At 32.9% G+C, this 24,385-nt stretch overlaps 1 protein-coding gene across 5 annotated transcripts in view; it reads right to left on the bottom strand.

Annotated features, from left to right (window-relative positions):
• The window catches only part of CNTLN (centlein), a 255,799-nt gene that overhangs the window by 192,840 nt on the left and 38,574 nt on the right, over positions 1–24,385 (bottom strand). For all 5 annotated transcript variants that reach the window (XM_025051403.1, XM_006918351.3, XM_006918350.3 and 2 more), the window contains exon 3: positions 6,240–6,324. In XM_025051403.1, coding sequence (XP_024907171.1) covers positions 6,240–6,324 — 85 coding nt within the window. The remainder of the gene's footprint in view (positions 1–6,239; positions 6,325–24,385) is intronic.

Raw genomic sequence — 24,385 nt, forward strand, 5'->3', positions numbered from 1 at the left:
CTATCCAGTCAGTCTGATACGGAAGGAAGCAGCAGAGCATTGCATCTGACTATTCTGACAGTACCAGGACTTCAGGGCCTGTTCATAGGCTCAGACACCCACACCCTTCACATTCTCACATGGGGTTGGAGCCCCAGGACCGAGACAACCTAGTCACAGAGGAGACACACACCTCCCCAGAGAATATAGGGCATTTTTAACCTCAAAGCAGAGATCTAGGAGGTTCGGGCAGTGCAGGAGGCTTGGGTACCACTTATTGAGAATCAAAGGAAAAACCTCTTCTTATCAACCTGCTAAAGAGAAATCACTATATAATAAATTTTCTTTAAAAAAAAAAATAGCTTGGTACATTCCCATTAATGCCTAGGCATTAGTTCATCAAACACCATGAACAACGAAGGTGACAAGGCAGATCAGGAAAAAAAAATGAAAAAATATCTCCAGAAAACAAGCTTAAAGATATATAAACATGCAATTTACATGACAGAAAATTCAAGATTGCACTTCTGAAAAAAACTCAACAAGATACAAGAAAATTCTGATCAACAGTTCAATCAAAATCAACAAAAAATCGACAACAACAACAAAAAAAACAAATACTTTACGAAGGAGGCCGAAACTCTAGAAGTGAACCAAACTGAACTTCTGGAGATGAAGACTTCATTAAAAGAGATGCAAAATGAAATAGCAAACTTAGGTAGTAGAGCTGACCAGATGGATGAAAGAATTAGTGATATCGAAGAAAAAAATCTGGAAATGATATAGAAGGAAAAGAGAGAGACTTGAGAATGAAATGAAAGAACTCTACAAGAACTACCTGACACTATCGGAAAAAGAGATATAAGAAAAATGGGCCTACCAGAAGAAAAGAGGGAAAAGGGAACAGAGAGCATATTCAAACAAATAGTCGACAAGAAATTCCCACACCTATGGAAACGAATGGATCATTAAATACAAGAAGCAAGCAGAACACCTAATTATATCAACCCAAAAAGCCTTCTCCAAGACACATTACATTAAAACTATAGAAAGTTAATGACAAAGAAAGAATTCTCAAGGCAGCCAGGGAAAAGAAGATGATAACCTATAAAGAAAAACCCATTAGATTATCAACAGCTTTTTCAGCAGATACTTTACAATTTAGGAGGGAGTAGAACAAAATATTCAAACTATTAAAAGAGTAAAATTTTCAGCCAAGAATAACATACCCAGCAAAGTTCTCCTTTAGATATGGGAGAGAAATAAAGACATTTTTAGACATACAACCTCTAGGGAAATTTCCCCCCACAAAGCCTGCATTATAGGAAATATTGAAGTGGGTAACTAACTCCATGTTGTGAGACACCAACATATGATCCCAGAGAATGAGCTGGAGGAGATCACCAAATACATGGATACCAGTGCTGTACCGGCTGAAATCCCTGCTGGACCAGGAAGAGAACCAGTTCAGACTTTGTACTCTCAGTCACCAGCTCTGGAATTGGATAAATTCCTTGAAGATGTCAGGAATGGGGTCTACCCCCTGACAGCCTTTGGGCTGCCTCGGCCCCAACAGCCACAGCAAGAGGAGGTGACATCACCTGTGGTGCCCCCTTCTGTCGAAACAGGACAGAAAATAAAAAACAATGAGTAGGATGATTACCAGACAGATAGAAACAGGAAACCTCAACAACTATTAAGAACAGGGTATTATATATTTAAATATTACATAATGGTTAAAGTTTTTTTTTTTTTTAAAAAAACAACAACAACAACAACAAACTTTAAAAAGAGTTACTTCAAGATAAAAAAGGTAACAAGAGACAATGATGAACACTTCATAATAATAAAGGGGACCACACATCAAGAAGATATAACATTTATCAATATATATTTTCCCAACCAGGAAGTACCAAAATACATAAAGCAACCACTAACAGAACTAAAGGAAGAAGCTGACAAAAACACAGTTATAGTAGGGGACCTAAATACCCCACTGTCAGATATGGATAGATCATCCAAACAGAAAATCAATAAGGAAATATCAGCCTTAAATGACACATCAGACCAACTGGACATAATCAATATTTACAGGGTCTTTCATCCCCAAACACCAGATTATACATTTTTCTCTAATGCACATGGAATATACTCAAGAATAGACCAATTTTGGGACACAAAACTAGCCTCAAAAAATTTTAAAAAACTGAAATCAAACCAAGCAAATTATTCTCCAACTATTATGCTTTCAAACTGGAGGTCAACTGCAAATAGAAGGTGGGAGAAACCACAAATATATGGAGATTAAACAACATGCTACTAAAGAACAACTGGGTCATAGAAGAAATTTTAAAGACAGATCAAGAGATACACAGAAACAAACAGAATGACAATACAACATATCAAAAATTTTAGGATATAGCAAAAGCGATATAAGAATAATGGGTCTACCAGAAGAAAGGGAAAGTTCATATCATTATAAGCCTATCTCAAGAAACAAGAAAAATCCCAACCTAACATTACATCTTAAAAAAATTAGAAAAAGAAGAACAAATGAAGCCCAAAGTCAGCAAAAGGAAGGATAGAATCAAAATTAGAGCAGTATTAAATGAAATTGAGAACAAAAAAAAAAAATAGAAAAAATTAATGCAACAAAAAGCTGGTTCTTTGAAAACAATAAAATTGACAACCCCCTGGCTAGACTCACTAAGGAAAAAGAAAAGGGACACAAGTAAACAAAATCAAAACTGAAAGAGTGAGAAGTTACAACAGATACACCAAAATACAAAGTATCTTACAAGAATATTATGAAAAATTATATGACACAAAATTCAATAACCTAGAAGAAATGGACAAGTTCTTAGAAATCTATAACTGTCCTAAACTGAATCATAAAGAACTGGAAAATCTAAATAGACCAAACAACAGTAAGAAAATAAAATCAATCGTCAAAAACCTCCGGGACCAGACGGTTTCCCTAGTGAATTCTACCAAAAACGTTCTACCAAATATTCAAATATGATTTAATACCTGTTCACAAACTTTTCCAAAAAATTGAAGAAGAGGCAATACTTTCTAACTCATTTTATGAGGCCAACATTAATCTGATTCCAAAACCTGATAAAAGTCACACACAAAAAGAAAACTATGGACTACTATCTCTGATGAATACAGATGTAAAAATCCTAAACAAAATACTAGCAAATTGAATACAACAATTCATAAAAAAAGATTATACATCATGATCATGTGGCCTTCATTCCAGGGGCACAGGGATGGTTTAACATACACAAATTAGTTAATGTGATACACCGCATAAACAAAATAAAGGATAAAAACCATATGATCATATCAATAGATGCAGAAAAAGCATCTGACAAGATACGGCATCCATTTATGATTAAAACACTCAATAAAATGGGTACAGAAGGAAAAGTATCTCAACTTAATAAAGGCCACATATAACAAACCTTTAGCTAATACCACAAGCAATGGTACAAAACTAAAAACCTTCTCTTGTTCCTTGATCAGGAACAAGACAAGGCTTTCCCCTATCACAACTATTATTATAGTATTGGAAGTCTCAGCTAGGGCAATCAGGCAAGAGAAAGAATCAAAAGACATCCATATTGGGAATGAAGAAGTAGAATTGTCGCTTTTTTCAGATAACATGATTCTCTGTATAGAAAACCCTAAAGACTCCCCCACACCACACACACACACACAAAACTATTAGAAACAATAAATAAATACAGTAAAGTTTCAGGATACAAAATCAATTTAGAAAAATCCATAGAGTTCCTATACACTACCAATGAATTTTCAGAAAAAGAAAAGAACAATTTCTTTTGCAATTGCAACAAAAAGAATAAAATATCTAGGAGATAAACCTAATAAAACATGTGAAGGACCTATACAGGAAAAACTATAAGATATTATTAAAAGAAATTGAAGACAAAAAAATGTAAAGATATTCTGTGTTTATGAATTGGAAGAATCAACATAGTTAAAATGATTTTATTACCCAAAGTAATATACAGATTTAATGCAGTCTCTATCAAAATCCCAGCAACATTTTTCAAAGAGAAAAAAAATCATCATATTTGTATGGAAGCATAAAAGACCCCAAATAGCCTAAGCAATCCTGAGGAAAAAGAACACTCTGCCTGACTTCAAATTATATTACAAAGCAACAACAATTAAAACAGCATGGGATTGGCGGAAAAACACATACAGACCAATGGAACAGAATTGAGAGTCCAGAAATAAACACTCGTATGTATGGGTAAATAATTTTAGACCAATGAGCCAAAAGCATACAATGGAGTAAGGAAAATCTCTTCAATAAATGGTGCTGGGAAAATTGAAAATCCACATGCAAAAGAATGAAACTAGACTGTTATCTGTCACTATACACCAAAATCAAAATGGATCAAAGACCTGAATATAAGACATGAAACAATAAATAGCATAGAAGAAAACACAGGTGCCAAACTCATGGACCTTGGACTTAGAGAGGATTTTATAAATTTGACCTCAAAGGCAAGGGAAGTAAAAGCAAAAATAAATAAATGGGACTATATCAAATTAAAAAGCTTTTGCACAGAAAAAGAAACCATCATCAAGACAAAGAGGCAACCATCTGAATGGGAAAGAAGATATTTGCAAACAACACTTCCAATAAGGAGGTAATAACCAAAATATACAAAGAACTCATATAACTCAAAAATAAAAAATAAAAAAATCCAATTAAAAAATAGACAGAGTCTCTGAACAGATATTTCTCCCAAGAAGACATATAAATGGCTAACAGACATATAAAAATATGGCCAACCTCACTAGCCATTAAAGAAATGCAAATCAAGACCACAATGAGTTCCCACCTCACACCTGTTAGAATGGCTATCATCAACAGAACAAGTAACAAGTGTTAGAGAGGTTGTAGGAAAAAAGGAATCCTTATACACTGCTGGTGGGAATGTAAATTGGTATAGCCATCATGGAAAACAGTATGGAAGTCCCTCAAAAAATTAAAAATAGAATTATCATACAACCCATCAATCCCTCTTCTGGGTTATCTACCCAAAAATTTGAAAGCATTTATCAGTAAAGATATATGCACCCCCATGTTCATAGCAACATTATTCACAGTGGCCAAGATGTGGAAACAACCGAAGTGTCCTTCGATAGATGATTGAATAAAGAAGATGTAGTACATATATACAATGGAATATTACTCAGCCATAATAAGAGATAAAATGCTGCCATTTGTGACAACATGGATAGATCTGGAGATTATCATGCTAAGCAAAATAAGTCACATGGTCAAATTTGAGAAGCATATGATTTCCACTTATATGTGGGATATAAAACTGAAAGCAACAAACAAACATGACAAACAAGCAGAGACTCATGGGTTCAAATATATAATGACAAAAAATTTAACTTTGGGTAGTGAACACAGAATGCAGCATACATATGACGTATTATTGAATTGTACACTGAAACCTATATGATTTTCTTAACCAATGTCACCCCAATAAATTTAATTTTAAAAAGTGCTAAATAAATAAATATTATATTATGATATAGGCCATTCTTACAATAAATTTTTCACCTTTATTTTTAAGATGTTCATACCTTGAAAATAGTTGCTGGAAACACTTCCATATGGATTTTTTGCAGGGATAATATACTGATTATATAAATTATATGTAATAATATAATCAGTATTATATATATATCTTATAATGATATAATCAGTATGTTATATATATTTATTACATAAAGTTATATGTAATTGTGTAGTTTACTGATTATACATAAAATACAGGACTCCTAATTCAAAAACACAAGTTTTCAAAAGATCAACAGAATCATCCCAGTTGACCTTTTCTACAAATGAAACCACCTGAAAATATAAAGTTTTGGAAGTGAATAATAATTGATAAAAATAAGACAAAAATCAATTAAACAATGAATAACTGCTAGAAACTACTATAAAACTATAATACTATCTTAAGAGTTTTAATGTATAAATAACTTGTCCTATTAATTCAGGAAACAAGTAAGACGCTACAAGCAAAATATAATAATAAAGAATAACCTGACTCTAATGGTTTCCAAATAGAAGTGGTTTGATATAATGATCCTGATATTCTTAATTAACACTATTGTGAGAAAATAATTTTAAATAACTATAAAGATCTATTACCTGAAACAAATATTATATTTTTAGCATTTTCTATTATAACACCCACCTGTTGCAATTCTTGTATTTCAGCATCTTTGACTTGCAGAATTTCTAAAACTTTTCTGTCTTTAGCTTCAGATTTCTGTTTTTCTCTAGAAACAAAATAATATATATGTACATATATATATACATAAACATATATACACACACATACACATTGAGAGTTTATCAGTCATAATTGATGGCTAATCTTTTAAATTTTCACATCTTAATAATGAGTGTCACTTGAAAATAGAGAAAATTAAATTATCTGTGATTAACAGTGCTTTCTGAATTAATCAGAAACCATATGGAAAGTGACAACAACTTAGAACTGCTGATAACTAAGACAACTTCATATCAAAAAAGTTTAGTTTCCAGATTTCGATATATAATAAAAATACTTAAAATATGTTTAACCTTAATTGAAGCAACCATCGTATCATCAATTTAAAATAAATATGTTGTTATTAACAAACATTTTACATACAGAATTACATTAAAATAAAATATTTATAATTCTTAAAGTTAAAGAATCAAAAGGGAGCATTAAATAAATAGGGGAGAAAGATATTGGGTACCTATTCCTATATTTTATAAAATTTAAAATTAGGTAAAATAAATAGAAATCTATATCTAAATCAATCACGAATCAGAAAGTGCACAGGTAAGGAAGAAAATAAGAACTCTCACTTGAGAAAGGGTGAAATGAGGCAGAAGGCCTTAGAAGACACAGAGGGATAACAGAATGCAACCAGAAAAGTATACCACTAATTATAAGAGAGAAATTCAGATGGTATAATAGTACGTTAAAAAAATTTAGACTTCCAATAAGTTAGCATAGTAAGGTCACACTTTGTGGCTCATCTCTATTCTCTAAATTTATAGTATTAATAGAAAAATATAGAAGAAAAAAATTCTGGAGACAGAGCCACATCTCTGAAGATCACAAACTAAATAGAAACATAATGCTATGAATGGTGATGAAGCTGCTGTCTGCTGTCCAGATCCAGATGTAGGCTAAGGTGGCAAAGAGCACAGCTCCTGAAGATAACAGAAAATATGTGTCCTGCTTAATATGCAGAAGCATAGCTAGGCTTATTGTTTGAAACCAGAGACTTGGAGGGCCTCCCAACTCCTCAAGGAGGGCTGGAAAAAAACTGCCCATTCTTACCTGGAATTAAGACTTATACAGAAGTCTAAAATGATAAAAGTTTATAGAGATAGCACTCCAATCAGGAGCTGAGACAAAACACCCTATGGCTCAGGCACTAAATATAGCAAATTTTGTGTCACTGTTCGCTAAGAGGCCCAAGCTACCAATATGAAATCTATTTCAGGATGGGAGAATGCAGTGAGAGTAATGATTTGGTAGCAAGCGTAAAATTTCTAGAGAGAAAAAGGCAGTAGACAAGAAGGGGCAGTGAGGAATGAAGAGGAAGAGAATAACTGCAACCCTCCTACTCAAGATGTAACCATAAAAAAAATCCAAAATACATGAAGAAAGCACACACACACAACACATGCACATACTAACTCAATAATCTGAAGAAGCAATCACTCTAGACAAAATGAAAACAGGTGCACTGAAAAAGACTTTACAATAAGTAAAAATCTTTAAAGACACAAAAGAATGACTAAAATTAATCCAAAAACAAGAAATAAAACAACAGCTAGGTCTAAAAAATCTATTAAAAATCTTGAAAATAAAAATTATAATCACTGAATCAAAAAACAATTACTTGAGCTAATCTCAAAACCAGATGCAAAAATGGAATTAGTAAAATGGAGGGCAATAATGAGGGCTTCGTCTAGAATACTGCATAGAAAAATGATGAGATTAAAAACATAAAAATAACATTAAGACATGCAGGTTTCACTACAATATGCCTAAAGAGTTCCAGAAGTAGATAAGAGTAAGATGAATGACAAAGCATTATTTTTAGCATTATTTATTCTCAACTGCTGAGAATGTTTTAGAATTAAACAGAGTGCTCAGATTGAAAGAGTACCTACCATAAATATCAAAAAGAAAAAAGATCCCATCTCTAGACATTAATTCATTGTTCACTCAACAAGTATTTATTTAGTACTTATTACATGATAGGCACTGTCTTAGGGACTACAGATACTACAGTGAAAATAAACAAGTGGCTGCCTTCATGGAATAAACATTCTAGTTCAATGTATAAATGCATACTAAAAACAAATGATAAATAAGTGAACACACAGTATGTAAACTGACTATAAGTATAATAAAGACAATAAACTAGGGTAACAGAAAGGGATGTCTAGTCTTGGAGAAATGGGGAGTGAAAGGAAGACTGTTGCTATTCTGTATGATTACCAAATATTTGAGCAGAGACTTAAAGGAAGGAAGTGAGAGTCATGGCGCTCTCAGGCAAGAGTTTTCCAGGCCATGGGACCAGCAGCAAGTAGGCGAGAACATAATTGGTATATTCAAAGAAGAGCAAAGAAGTAAATGTATCTCCCCTTGTATGGATAAGGGGAGAATGGTACCTGAGGACAGAGAGATCGCTAGGAATAACATGATCTTCTAAGCCTTATAAACATTGGATCTGACTTTCAGTAAAATGGGAAGATAGACGATAGTTTTGAGCAGAGAAAAAACATAATTTATTTTATAAATATCAGACTTGCTACTGAGTTGAGGATAGACTCTAGAGGTTAAGGGTAGAAGCAGAGAGACCAGTTAGGAGGCAATTTCAGTAGCCCAGGTGAGAAAAAAAGATAAACTGGACAAGATAGATAGGCATGGTGATATTGAGAAGTGATAAAATTCTTGATATTTTGAAGGCAGAGCTAACAGGACTCCTTGATACACTGGATATGAAATGTAAAAGAAAGCGAAAAATCAAGAATGTTTCCAAGGCTTTTATCTGAGCAACCAGAAGGTTGGAGTAGACATTAGCTCAGATATAGAAAACGAGAGTGAGAGAATAAGATTTGGGATTTGAACATGTTAAGTTTGAGAGGCCTAACTGACATTCAAGAGCTAGTTGGATAAACAAGTCTGGAGTCAGTCAAGAAGTCAGATGGATTTTATTTTTCGGGTTTTTGAAGGTATATGGCTTTACTGACCCCTTGCTTCTGAACCTCTAGCCTCCAGAACTGTCTACACGTGGTTGAGTTCAGTTGTGACCAGAAAAACTACTCGCTGAATCAGCCTAAATTGCCGACTTGCATACTCCGAAGCCAAATAAATGCTTATTGCTTTAAAATAAATAAATAAGTAAATAAGTCAAGGCTGAAGATATAAACTGTAAGAGTCAGCCAAATATATTTAAGACCACAGAGTAGATGGGATCACCTAGGGAGTAATTTTGGATAGAGAAGTCTGAGAATTGAGTCCTGTGCACTACAACATTTATAGGTTAGTAAGATGAGAAAAAAACAGCAAATGATACAAAGAAGGATAAGCAATCATGTAAGAGGAGAATCAGGAGAGACAATACGTATAGAAGAAAGGCAACAATAACTGTGTCAAATGCTGCAAACATATTTAAGAAGACAAAGACAGAACTGACTGCTGGATTTAGCAATATTGTGGTCACTGGTGATTTTGACAAGAGCTGATTTAGGAGAGTAGTGAGTAGGAATATAAAGTGACAGAAAGAAACTCAACTTTGGGTGGTGAATACACAATGCAATGTATATATGACATAGTATTGAACTGTACACTTGAAACCTACATAATTTTATTAACTAATGTCACCCCAATAAATAATACATAAGTTTTTTTCTAAAAAAAGAGAACAGGAAAAAAATGGAGATAATAATAACTCTTCAAAGGAATTTTGCTGTAAAAAGTAGCAGTGAAACAGAATACTAGTTCAAGGGAAATATGAGATCAAAAGAGATGGTTTTTTAAGAAAGAAGATAAACAGCATGAGTATATGTTGACAGAAATAATCCAGGACAGTGAGAAATATTGATGATGTGTGAGAGAGAAGGGAGAAGTGCAGAGTGACACCCTGACATCCTTGGGTCCTTAGGGCTTTAGTGTACACACAGTTTTTTTAGCCTTAGATGAAAATATGAGCAGTTGTTCTTCCAAATAAATTAGTAAATATATATATAATATATGCATATGTATATATGAATATAGATTCAGATATGTCGACATGGTAATGGGAAGAATCTCTCTTCTAAGAGATTCTATTTTTTCAATGGTATCAGAAGCAAGGATATTGTTGAGAGTTTAGCTAAGCCACTCCATGCTGCCTAGGCATCCAGGTCCAACCAGGCTGCAATGGCCTTAAACTTACACTAGGCCCTCATGCAAGTACATGCCCTAGATAGCAGCCCACAGAATCCTAGTAAATTTAAGTTCCTGATATGACTTTCCCAAGAGTCCTTGTGATCAACAGTCTCCCCTGCCTCCCAACACCTTTCCATTATACAACCCTTACCAAAACTGGCTCTTAAGACTTGAATTGACCAATCCTGCCTTAGTCCAAAAACCTGGTGAGACTTACCAAAACCTGGCTCTTAAGACTTGAATTGACCAATCCTGCCTTAGTCCAAAAACCACAAAGCACTCCACCTAGAAACACAACTAAAGGCATATGCTCCAGATCCTGACAGTCTGTCTCTGTCTGCACTCCACCTTGACCACCCTATGTGGTCCCTTGAGGCATACCTGGTGCTTCCTCCAGGACCCATAAACCTCACTATTTCAGTTTCTCTTGCTATCTGTTGTTGAACCATGGCTCATCATCCAGCACCCTGTACTCTATTTAACAAAAGTTAATTTGACAAATTCATAACACCTATTTATCAGCTGAGAGTGAAACTAGAAAACAAAGTATTAGAACTTGACAGAGTAAGCATAAAATAGTCTTCTAAGATGCTGGAATAGTAAATGAGACAGAAAAAAAAAAAAAAAAACAGGTCATTATCAGGCAGTACTAAAGACTAGTGGTCTTAAAAGGCTGTAAGACCAGTCATCATGGTTTGGAATTTTTCTGTTAGCCATGTTCAGCCCTCTGGATGTAGGCATACAGTAGGTAGAGAGCTGGAATAGACCACATCCAAAATTTTTTAAACATATTATGACTACTGTTTTTATTGTTTCCACTTTATCCTGCTTAATTATTTTTTACTTACCAAGCATTAATAGCATGTTTAACACATAATCACAGTCTAGTTTTCAACTGTGCTTTAATTTATGTTTCTTTTATCAGTAGTGATATTAAACATACTTTCAGAAATTAAAACACCTTTTTTTCTAATTTGCTATTACCTGCCAATGTATCTGCCATTTTATATTTTAGCATGTTTAATGACTTATAAAATTATTTTATGTATTAAAAATATATGCCCTTTGCTCATCACATGTCACTAGCATATAATCTCAACTTATCACTTGAATTTTCAATTTACCATTATAAAATCATGAGTATCGCCAAAGAATACTATGTCCAATCAAGACATCTGGAGAAAAATTACTTCAAATATCAAAGGGCAGGACATGAGTGAGGTTTACCTGGGGACAAAGACCCAGGCTGAAACAGCTAAGACATTAATTCCAGCCAGAAATTTACTCTTAAGTTCCTTTCTGGATATAATATAAATCAATTTTTAACCACTCAGGAATTTAATTTACAGGGATAGTCTTTCTAATCTACTCTTCTGTAATAAGCTTAAAATTCTCACTAATGTCAAAATAAATTCTGGTGTTCTTTTTAAATGAAGTAGGGATAAAACTAGACTATATGTCACAATCCCCCCCACCCCCAAAAAAGCATTAATGCAGCTTCCAAATGAGCTTGGTACCAGGCTGATTATCTTCTATGACACGGCTATGTACATAAATCATTCACGTCTAACCCAGTGATTTTCCTTGTGTAGGTTACCAGAGAAGTAGTATCAGCATCCTCTAGAAATTTGTAATTAATATACCATCTTCCATCAACTGAGAATAGAAACTCTGAAGGCAGGGCCCAGAAATTTGTGTTTAACAATAACAAGGTGCTATGGACTAAATGTTTCTTTAATATTTATATATTGAAGCTCTAATCTCCAATCTGATGGTATTTGAAGATGGGGACTTTGAGAGGTCATGAAGGTGGGACCCTCATGAAGGGGATTAGTGCCCTTATATTAAGACAGGAGAAAGATGATGTGTGTGTGTGTGTGTGTGTGTGTGTGTGTGTGTGTGTGTGTGTGTGCGCGCGCGCGCGCGCGCGCGCGCGCGCATGCGCACACACGCATGCACATACACGCATGTCATGGAAGGTTATAAGCACGTAGGCAGCTGTGTATAAGAAAGCTCTCAGAAGAAATGGAATTTGCAGCTACCTTGTTATTAGACTTTCTAGCCTTCAAAAAAATAAATGCTTGTTGTTTAAGCCACCCAGTCATGGTATTCTGTTGTAGCAGCCCAAACTGCCTAAGACACAAAGCCCCAAGTGATTCTGATGCACACTAAAATCTGAATCACTGAAATAACAATAACTGACACGCTTCTCAATAGATTAAGTTGACTTATATAATACTAAAAGTATAAGTCATAAGTGAAATGTAAAACATCAAATAAAATATAAACTTCAAAATATACCTCAATAATATATTTTATAACCAAAAACTCCAAAACTGAATACTATGTTATAGTTTCAAAAGTGAAAAAAAAAATCACAATTCTAAATCTATATAGAGATTTGTCCAGCAGCTCCTCCTGGTGGTACAGGATATTTAATATTTTCATAACAAGAAAATGCTCCCAAGGGAAAACAGTGCTACAATATGAATGCAATATATTTAATTTAGAATAAATGCTGAAAAAAGTTGTTTCAAGTTTAAAACATCACCAAACTATCTGGTCAGTTCAACTAATATATATTCTATGGATTTACAAGACATAAAAGAGGATTCCAGAAAAAAAAGAGACACTGTCAAGAAGTTGATGATGATCAATGACTGAGACAAACTCCTGTTTAGCTAATTAGAACCACTGATGTGCTATAATGATGTGAGCTAAGAATATTTGCAGACTTCTTTAGAATGAAAAATGAAGTGAAGAGAGGCTGTCAAATTTGTACAAGTTTAAAACACCAATCACTTTTCCCAAGAGTACTTTAAATTTAAACATTTAAGATTGCTGTACTTAGCCACATGAATTACCACGCTAACTTTCTGCAATTTTTCTAAACTCAAAAATCTGAGAAATTATTCTAAATCATTAAGAATCAAAATTTTATTGTGTTATAGACCATGCCATATATTATACAATGTGACAGGATTATATTTTCTGGGTTTGAGCCCATTTTTAATGAGATGTCAAAAATGAAATATTAGACTTTAAAAGACACATTTAACTATAAATGAGGCAATGATGTTGGTCTGAATTAGAAAATAAAGAAAATAAAAAGTAAAATTTACTACCATTGATTACTCTTAATTAACAGATAGATAATAATGCATAAAATAAACATAGTTGAACTAATGTTTTCTTTCATTTGAGTACAGAATCTATTAAAATGTGGATTTTATACTTATTAATGACTTTCTATTTAAATGCATTCTCAATTTCTAATAAACATTAAGATTCTAAAACAGTAATACTGATCAAAATGGAAGTTCAGGGAAATGAGAAATATACCATTATTAAATTACTTATCTTTTTATTCACAAACTGTTTTATAATTATTTTCCTATTTTGAATATGCAAAATAAATAACCAGAATGATATCTATGAATAACTTGAAAAAGAGAAGAAAAACTTAAAAACGAATATTTTTAAAACATATTTACTTTACAGTAAAAAGTTATTGAAAAAATTCTGAATAAAAATATATTACTTAATCAAAAGATCATAATACATATAAACCTTTGGTATAAAAGATATTAAAGGTCCAAATATAGTTAAAATATCTATTTTGCTTTAAGATCAGTACTTAATTCTTAAAACATAATCCAGAATTTCTATTACATTTTCTTTTTCAATATAAAATATATATTCAAATTATATATGAAAGCCAAAACTTGTGCTGAAAGAGTCAGCCTGACACATGAAAAATTACTGATTTTTTTTTGCTATTCAATTAGGTAGTTCCAAACTAGAAAAACAATAGAATTAAGCTACATCTGAATCTGAATTTGTAAATTATGGTACACAGATGAACTTTCTAAACAAAGAAGTAATCATTTAATAGAACATAACAGTTTAGATTTAATATATCATTGAATAATGTTCCTTTGTTTCAGATATTCTTATTCATTCAACATTACTTATAAATATACAAAGCTGAAACTCAAAACAAAACCTCTTCTGTTTTATACTTAGAAATTAAATGACTTTAGTTGCTGATTTTCTAGTTTCTTCTCTTTTAACTACATATCCAGTTACTTCTGCATATACTCAACATTTATTATCTAAAACGTCCATAAAAGCATTGGAAAATATTGGATATTTTATGTCTTTAATAATTGTGCAAATATTTTATACCCAGAATCTAGAAGTCTCTTAGTGTTCAAAAATATCAGCACTTCAGAACAGACTGTTTTAACATCTGCACATCACTAGGGTTGCCCCCAAGGATTTTTAAATGATGCCTGCCTGTGCTGAATAAAGTGCTAACTTGCACCTTGCATTTCAAACTGTGTCCTGAGCAGCCATCCAGTTGGTACAACACCAGCTGAATTCCCACAGGCCACTGTTCATTCAGGCTTGACTGCAATTATCATGTCAATATTTTGTGCTCCGATATGCAGATATGCGCACATGCAAGCTGCATAATACTTCCTTCTACATGGAATGTTGACTTATGTTCAATGTTCTGGGAATTTTTAATGGAACCAGAAATAAACTTTCATCAAATGAAGACAATCACCATTATTTTACCTTAAAAACAAAATCATATTTCTGTGTTACCTTCTGCAATGTATAAAAAGGCTAATTTTTTTTTTTTTTAAGTAACTATGCTTCACTACAATTTCACAATTCTTTAAAGGTCTTCATAAAAGTTAAAAGATTATTTGTCAAGCTTTTTGCATCTATATAGTAAAAGTTCAAATGTGTTCCTTCATATGGTATTGCATGTTCTTTCACCTTAAACAGTACAGTGGTTACAATTAAACACCTTTCTATTAGTTTCTTTGACCATCTTCCCATTCATCCATATCTCTGCCTAGGCATTTATGGCTGTTCCAACAGGAAGAGTGCTCAGCTAAATATATTTATGCCTTGTGTAGTACTAACTGCCTAGCAACACTGATGCCAGATGGAAGAGTTCTGGCAGCTACACTTCTGGGGTCTCCAACCAGCCATGCTACTACCATGCTTGAAAATGCAACCTTCTTTCAGGCTGTGTTGGCTTAATACACATGGGATAGTGTACAATCATCTAGCAGCTGTGCAACCCATGTGTTTAGGAGTAAAATGGAGCAGAAGGGACGTTTTCCCAGTGATGAGAATATATAATATAACCTTATAACAACAGTCTGCTTATTAAGCATCTAAACTTTAACTATAAACATAAATATGAGATACTCGCCCATATTCTATGAGATTTAACCTTTAACACAATTATTTCAAGAATATAGCATGCATATCCTAAATAAACATGCAATAAATACTAAAAATCATCTTGTCTGTTTATTTCGTTTCATCGTTCCCATTTTCCAAAATAGAGCCATCATGTCCAGGTTTTGAGATGGAGAGGGGGGATGGGGAAAGAGAGAGGGAGGGAGAGAGGGAGAGGGGAGAGAGAGAAAGAGAGAGCTGAGAAGAGGGGGGGAGAGAGAGAGAGAGAGAGAGAGAGAGAGAGAGAGAACCCTCAATGAAAACTGAAGTACAAGAAAAAATTGTTGAGAAGCCTATCACTATGTATAGAATGTTAAAAAGAAAGCAAAACATGTTTTCAAGATTTATACAAAGACAAGGTGTTCAGAAGTAAAAACAAATAGGAAAATAAAGCAACTTCTGAGTAGGCTTCATTTGAAAATGTATTTATGAAAAAGTAAAAGGTATTAACCTGGTAAACTCTAAATATCTTTGAGATTCAGATATATTTCTAAATTTGAGTACTTAAGTACAATGCACGTTACTTTAAGGATTAGTAAACAAATAAAAATAACATCAAAAAGGCTAAGAGTTACTATTGAAAACCTATTATTTAGGAGATACTAACTGGCTTTTCTTTCTCAAGACTCTACAAAAACAAACTGAAAATGAACTTAAACTATAATGAAATAATGATGATGAGTCAATAAACACAAAGCACTAAAAACTGTGTAGGGCCTATAGTAAAACTCAATAAATACAGGCTATTATAATTATGGTGTATTAAACCACAAATACATGCAAGAGCAAATATGTCCTTATAAATTACACAAAAATAATATTTTCTACATCGTTCAGAATATACTTCCTTATACACCATTTTAAAAATTCATTGAGTCACAATACAGTTTAGTGCAGCTCAGTGGGCAGATATCTTTAAGGAGCAATCAGAATATCTTTCATCTATTATAAGACAATAATTTACACTATGAAACCCAATAACAGCATAGACTGTCTTAATTATTTTTCCTAATACATCCTACAATAAAATTCATCTTTCTCTTTTGTTTATTCATATGACCTTGTACAATAAAAATGTACTTCATTTTTATCGCATTTAATATGTTTTAATATTTAATTTACTATTTCTTTTTGTGTTCCAGATTACTTGTAACCATGGTATCCAAAACCAACTTATTCAATAATTTTTCTATGAAGCATCTGTTGTAAACATTTTTCCATTAAGAAAAATATCAGAGGGGGGGTTAACAAAAAAAAAAAAGAAAGAAAAATATCAACTACTCCATTATTTCACCATCGTTAAATCAGTTTTTTGCTAATCAAGAAGAATCAAAAAAGATTCTCTATGTTGAAGTAGAAAAATCAGGACACCAATCATTCCAGAATTCCATATAAAACTGTAATGAACATAAGAAGAGAATGAATTAATTCAGGTACCCGGAATGTGTGCCAAGGCTCACAGAGGTGCTGTTGCAAACCTACAGGGGTGCTGTGGGATATTTTAAATGTCAAAGGGAAACACAGCAATATTTGAAATCTATTGGACACTGGACAGACTACTAGCTAGAGGAAGTTCAGAGTTTCAATGTTAGATTGTACTACATTCCTTTCATGGCATCATAGATTTATGAACTTGGGGTTTTGGCCACTGCTGCAAAAAAATCAAGTTGGGAGCAAAAAGCATATGGAAAAGAAAATGAGGGCGGCAGTGCCCAATCTGATTCCAAACTTTGAAAAGCTGTCCAGTATATAATCATCTAACACATCCTATGGCAAAAAACTATAGTTATTAAAGAATAAAATTAAAATACTTTCCTTTTAATTTACATGTATATTTCTAATGGTCATTAAGTTGTTAAAACAAATACTTAATCAATGGAAACTCATGTAATTATCTTTAGCTTGAAGTATCATGAAAATATCACTGATATACTAAGGGCACTACAAACTGAGAACATTTGGGAACCTATGAGTTAATCTTTAAAGAAAACAGATCCATTATTTAAATGACTATAGATTATAATATGTGAATAGTTATTAATTATAACACATAAAGTAACAGATATCTTTACTAAAAAGTCTCTCAAAATTCCCTAGTAGTAGTTCTTAATTGCTATAATTACAACTCTACTCAGTCTCATGTAACTTTAATCTCACATCATCTTATACTATCCTCAGCATTTCAGCAGGTTCATATATTCATCTTCAAATCTAAAACTGAAGGAATATAAGAATATAACTCAGATAATGAGGAATAAGTCACATACTTTCAAGGTTAAATATAGATGTTTTAGCACAAATTTTTAAACACTAGGAATTTCCAGATACATCATTTTCTATATCAGTCAACTTTTTTACGAGAGGGCTACTTGAAACTCTGAATATAACTACAAAAAAATCTGTTGAATTTTTTATATCTTGTGCTTAAATGAAAAAATTTTCATTTCCATGTGAATTAAACTCACCAGATTAGAAAAAATCCTTTCTTGGCATTATTTCAATTTAATATTAAGTTACTAACTGTTCACAATGCATGATATGGTTTAAATTATCTGAAAGTTCTGGGTCATTTCTCAGCATAGAAAGCTGAATGAACTTCCACTTCTAGCCACAGAGAGGAATGGGGACCAGGTTTACCCTGCTGCCTTAAATACCTTGAAAACTATACAAAATAGAAAATATTTTCAAACACTGGACACAGGTAGCAAAGGACTGTGGTCCCTGCAGGAAGGACACCAATGATGTAAGCTATATGATTGCTGCAGCTTACTATCTAAAAGCAGTCTTCAAGCTACAATGAAGGAAAAGGAAATCCAAACAGCTCAGGATCTCATTAAGTTAAGGAGATATAGACTGAAGTTCAGGAAAGCCTTGGTACATAGAATTTGTGAGGCAAAGTACTGAAGAATGGAGCTGCACTGAGAGCAATTTCCAGCAGGCTCCAGAGGGTTCTTCTTTGAGGATTTATCTGTCCATGCCTGAGAGGAAAGTACTCCAGGCAAGGGAGAAAAACAATGGAAAGCAGTAGACCGAAAAATTTCTAGAGGTCAAAGAAATGAAAATAGTTCACATTCCCATCAGTCAAGTGGAAAGACGTAAAGGGCATTAGGCAAATGGGTCATGCCTTAAATAGTGGAATTAAATTTATTCTTGACGGGAAGAATAGTTACCCTGGATCTATGCCAACGAAGTCTCAAAAACATCAAGCTGACCCACAAGTAACTTAATGGCATGCAAAAACAAAGTCCAACACTCTTTATAGGAATACAACAGTAATCAAACTTAATATCACAAAATTTACAAAGTCCAGAATCCAATTAAAAAAATTACCAGGAATGCAAAGAAATATAAACATATGATCCATAATGTAGAAAAATATCAGTGACTCAGATAATGGAATTAGGGAATTTGAGGCATTAAAATGGCTCATAAAAATATTAAAAACATACTTAAGAATTTAAAGGAAACCAAATATAATGGAGAGAAACGTAAGATCTTTTTTAAAAACTAAAGAACCTCTAGATGTGAAAAATATATTATCTGAAATAAAATATACTCTAGAAAGGATTAACAGCAAATTAGATACTGCATAGGAAAATGTCATAACACTTGAACCATAGAAATAGAAATTATTCAATATAAAGCTGAAGTATTTTCTTACCATTACCTAAGATCCTTTAGCTGAACTATTCATTTTTATTTATGAGTATCACAGTATTCTCCAAACAACAGAAATACAAAGGATAATAGCAGACTATGAAAAATTATATGTTAACAAATTCGATAACCTAGAATAGATAAATTCCAGAAAACGGATGACCTACCAAGACTGAATTATGAAAAAATAGAAAAATGTAAAAAGATCCATAACAAATAAGGAGACTGAACTGAATAACAAACCTCCCTACAAAGAAAAGTCCAGGTCCTGATGGTTCACTAGTGAATTATACTGAACATTTAAAGAATTAATGCCAATCCTTCTCAAACTCTTCCAAAAACTGAAGAAGAGAAAACACATCTAAACTCATTTTATAAGGCCAGTACTACCCTGACACCAACAAAAGACAAGGCAACTGTAAGAAAAGAAAACTGCTGAACAATATCCCTGATGAATACAGGAGCAAAAATCTTCAACAACATACAAGCAAACCAAATTTAACAGCACATTAAAAGGGTCATACAACAAGATCAGGCAAGATTTATCCCTGTAATGCAAGGATGGTTCAATATATACAAATCAATAAAGATATATGACATCTCAACAGATGCAGGAGTATTTAACAAAATATAACATCCTTTTATGATGAAAACAGTCAACAAATTGAGTAAAGAAGGAATATACCACGACATAATGAAGGACATATATGATGAGCCCACAACTAACATCATACTCAACAGTGAAAATTTGAAAGCTTGCCCGTTATGATCAGGAACAAGACAAGTGTGCCCACTTTCACTACTCCTATTCAGCATAGTACTGGAGGTCTTCACCAAAGCAATCAGGCAAGAAAAATAAATAAAGACATCTAAATTGTAAAGAAAGAAGTAAAATTATCCTTCAGATGAGATGATCTTTTATAAAGAAAATCCTAAAGACTCAACCAAAACACTGGTAGAACTAATCAACAAATTCAGAAAGCTGTAGGACACGAAATCAACATAAAGAAATCATTAGCATTTCTACACACTAACAATGAAACATCTGAAAAGAAAATTTAAAAAAAAAATCAAAAATAATAAAATATGTAAGAATAAATTTAAACAAGGAGTGAAAGACCTATACACTGAAACTTATAAGATGTTGAAGAAACTGAAGGCACAAAAAAAGTGAAAAGATATATGTTCATGGATCAGAAGAATTAATGTTAAATATCCATACTACCCAAAGCCATCTATAGAGTCATCACAAAATTCAAATGTCATTTTTCACAGAAATAGAAAAAACAATCCTAAAATTTGTCTGGAACTACAAAAGATGATAGTCAAAGCAATTCCAAGAAATAACAAAGAACATCACACTTCCTGATGTCAAACTATACTACAAAGCTACAATCATCAAAATAGTACGGTACAGCCATAAAAATAGAAACATAGATCAATGAACATAATCAGGAACCCAGAAATAAACCCTCGTAGATATAGTCAACTAATATTTTAATAGGAAGCCAAGAATAATCAAGGATAAAAAAAAAAGAGTATCTTTTCTAAATGTTTTTGGGAAAACTGGAAAACCACATATAGAAGAATGAATCTGGACCCCTATATTAAACCACTCACAAAAATTAACTTAAAATAGATTAAAGACTTAAACATAAACACTGAAAATCCTGAAACTCCTAGAAGAAAATAGAGGGGGAAAAGCTCCCTGACATTAGTCTTGGCAATTAGTTTTTGAATATGACACCAAAAGCACAAGCAACAGAGCAAAAATCAAAAAATGAGACTACATCAAACCAAAAAGTTTTGGCATAGCAAAAGAAACAATCAACAAAATGAAAAGGCAACCTACAGAACTGGAGTAAATATCTGAAAAATATATATTTGATAAGGGGTTAATATCTAAAATATATAAAGAACTCATACAATTTAATAGCAAAAGAAACAAACAATCCAATTAAAATACAGACAAAGGACTAAAATAGACATTTTTCCAAAGAGGACACACAATGGCCAATAGATACGTAAAGAAGTGCCCAACATCACTAATCATCAGGGAAATGCAAAATCACAATGAGATATCAACCCACACTTATTAAAATGGCTATCATCAAAAGACAAAAGATAATAAGTGCTGGTGAGGCTGTGGAGAAAAGCAACAATTGTGTATTCTTGGTAGAACCGTTATGTGAAACAGTATGGAGGTTCTTCAAAAAATTAAAAATGTACCTACCATGTGATTCAGCAATACCACTTCTGGTTATATATCCAAAGGCAATGATCTGGATCTTGAACACACCTATGTTCATTGCAGCATTATTCACAATAGCCACGATATGGAAACAATCCAATTGCATATCAATGGATGCAGAAAATTTGGTACATGTATAGTCATATACCACATAACGATTTGTTGGTCAACAATAAACTGCATATGTGACAGTGGTCCTATAAGATTATGATGAAGCTGAAAAATTCCTATCACCTAGTGACATCCTAGCCAGCATTATAACATTATTACTCACATGTTCATGGTGATGCTGGTGTAAATAAACCTACTGCACTGCCAGTCATATAAAAGTACAGCACGTAATACTTAATGATGATAATAAATGACTGTTACGGGTTTATGTATTTATTATACTATACTTTTATCATTATTTTAGAGTGTACTCTTTCTACTCATTAAAAAAAAAAGTTTACTAAAAAACAGTATGCCATGTTATGCTGGCAGCAGCCCCAGACATGCTGTGTTTATATTTCTTGATCATGCATGATTTAACACTGAGTTGTTTTACAAATTTAGTTAGCCTAAGTGTACAGTGTTTATAAAGTCTACAAGAGTATACAGTAATGTTCTAGGCCATCACATTCACTCACCACTTACTGACTCACCCAGAGCAACTTCCAGTACTATAAGCTCTATCTTTCGGAAGTGTCCTCTACAGGTATACTATTTTTTAACTTTTATACCATATTTTTACTGTACATTTCCTATGTTGAGGTATGCTTAATACACAAATACCATTGTGTTACAACTGCCTACAGCATTCAGTACAGTAACATACTGTACAGGTTTATAGCCTCAGAGCAACAGGCTATACCACATTGCCTTGGTGTGTAATAGGCAATACCATCTAGGTTTATGTAAGTACACTATATGATGTTTGCACACAATGAAATTACCTAATGACACATTTCTCAGACATATCCCCATTATTAAGCAGTGCTTCACTATATAGAATGGAATGTTATTCAGCCTTGAAATAGAAGGAAATCTTTACATTTGTGACAACATGGGCAAACCTGGAGTATACTAAGTGAAAAAGTCAGACACAGAAAGACAAATACTTCATGATCTTACTTACATGTAGACTCTGAAAAAATGAAAATCATAAAAGCAAAGAATAGAATGGCGGTTGTCAGGTGCTGGGCAGTGGGGGAAGTGGGGAGATGCTGGTCAAAGGGTGCAATGTTTCAGTTATGCAAGATGAGTAAGTTCTGGAGATATACTGTATAGCAGTGGTCCCCAATCTTTTTGGCACCAAGGACCGATGCTCCTATAAGAATCTACTGCCTGATGATCTGAGGTGGAACTCAGGTGGTGATGCTAGCACTGGGGAGCGGCTGCAAATACAAAGCTTTGCTTGCTAGCCCGCTACTCACCTCCTGTTGTGTAGCCTGGTTCTTAACAAGCAACAGACCAGTACCAGTCTGCAGCCCAGGGGTTGGGGACCCTTGCTATACAGCATAGTGACTATAGTTATTAGCACTATATAGTATACCTGAAATTTGCTAAGAGAGTAAATCTTAAGTGGTCTAACCACCAAAAAAGGGTAACTATGAGAGGTAATAGATATGATAATTAGATTGATTAATTATTTCACAATGTATACATATATATCAAAACATGTTATACATCTTAAATGTATACAATTTTTAAATTTGTCAATTATACCTCAAAAAGGTAAAACAAAATTGATATAATAATTTGTTGAAAGAAGTGTAATATCTTTAGGTACAAAAGCTGGAGAGGGAAAGGTACATTAGGATTTGGAAAAAATATAAAGAAAATTACAATTATAAATAATGTTTAAATCTTAAGCCAAGCAGAGAATATGTGTCATTAAATTATTTTTACATACTTTCGCACACTTAAATCATTTCATAATAAAAAATACACAAACGAGAGAGGATACCATGAAATGGGTACTCTCATATACTGCTGCTGGCTACATATTATATAGGTACTCTAAACTTCCAATCCTGAATCCAAGATTTTCAAGTATAGATTTTTGTTCAAATGTATTCATCACTGCAATGTTTCTAACAGTGAAAAACTGGATATCTATAAATATTAAATAATAGGTATGGGATTGAATAAATTGTGGTAAATTCATAAAGTGGAATATTATACAGGCATTGAAAAAATAAAAGCTTTCAGAGCAGAAGAAAATAAATGCTATTGGTATTGGTAGCGCAATACAAAAACATAACCCAGTATTAGTAAAACAAAAACAAACAAAATATTTCCTATTACTGAGAGAAACTACATCAAAGACTACAAAAGTTTTCAATAGGTGGTAGGTCTATGAATATTATTTTCTCTTCTCAAATTTTCTATAATAACCCCATATTACTTCTTCGTATTAAAAACGATTTTTTAACCCTCCTCTGACCCTCCCATTTTCTTATCTTTAAGAACATGAGAGCACAAGAATGGACTAAGACTGCTATCAAATGAACTAAACAGGAAAAATATCATCAGTCACTTAAAAACTCCTATAGTGTGTAATAACTTACAAGAAGTTTTAAATTTTAAAATTAACTACTATTAATAACACATAAAGTAAGTAAAAGAGATACTGCCATTGCAGATTAGAAAATTTAAGAGAAGCTATTAAACTTACCAAAAATCAAAGCTAACAGGTAACAAAGTGAAAATTCAAATAAATGTTTCTAACTCCATA

Source organism: Pteropus alecto, unplaced genomic scaffold, assembly GCF_000325575.1.
Source record: "Pteropus alecto unplaced genomic scaffold, ASM32557v1 scaffold95, whole genome shotgun sequence".
NCBI classification, from domain to species: Eukaryota; Metazoa; Chordata; class Mammalia; order Chiroptera; family Pteropodidae; genus Pteropus; species Pteropus alecto.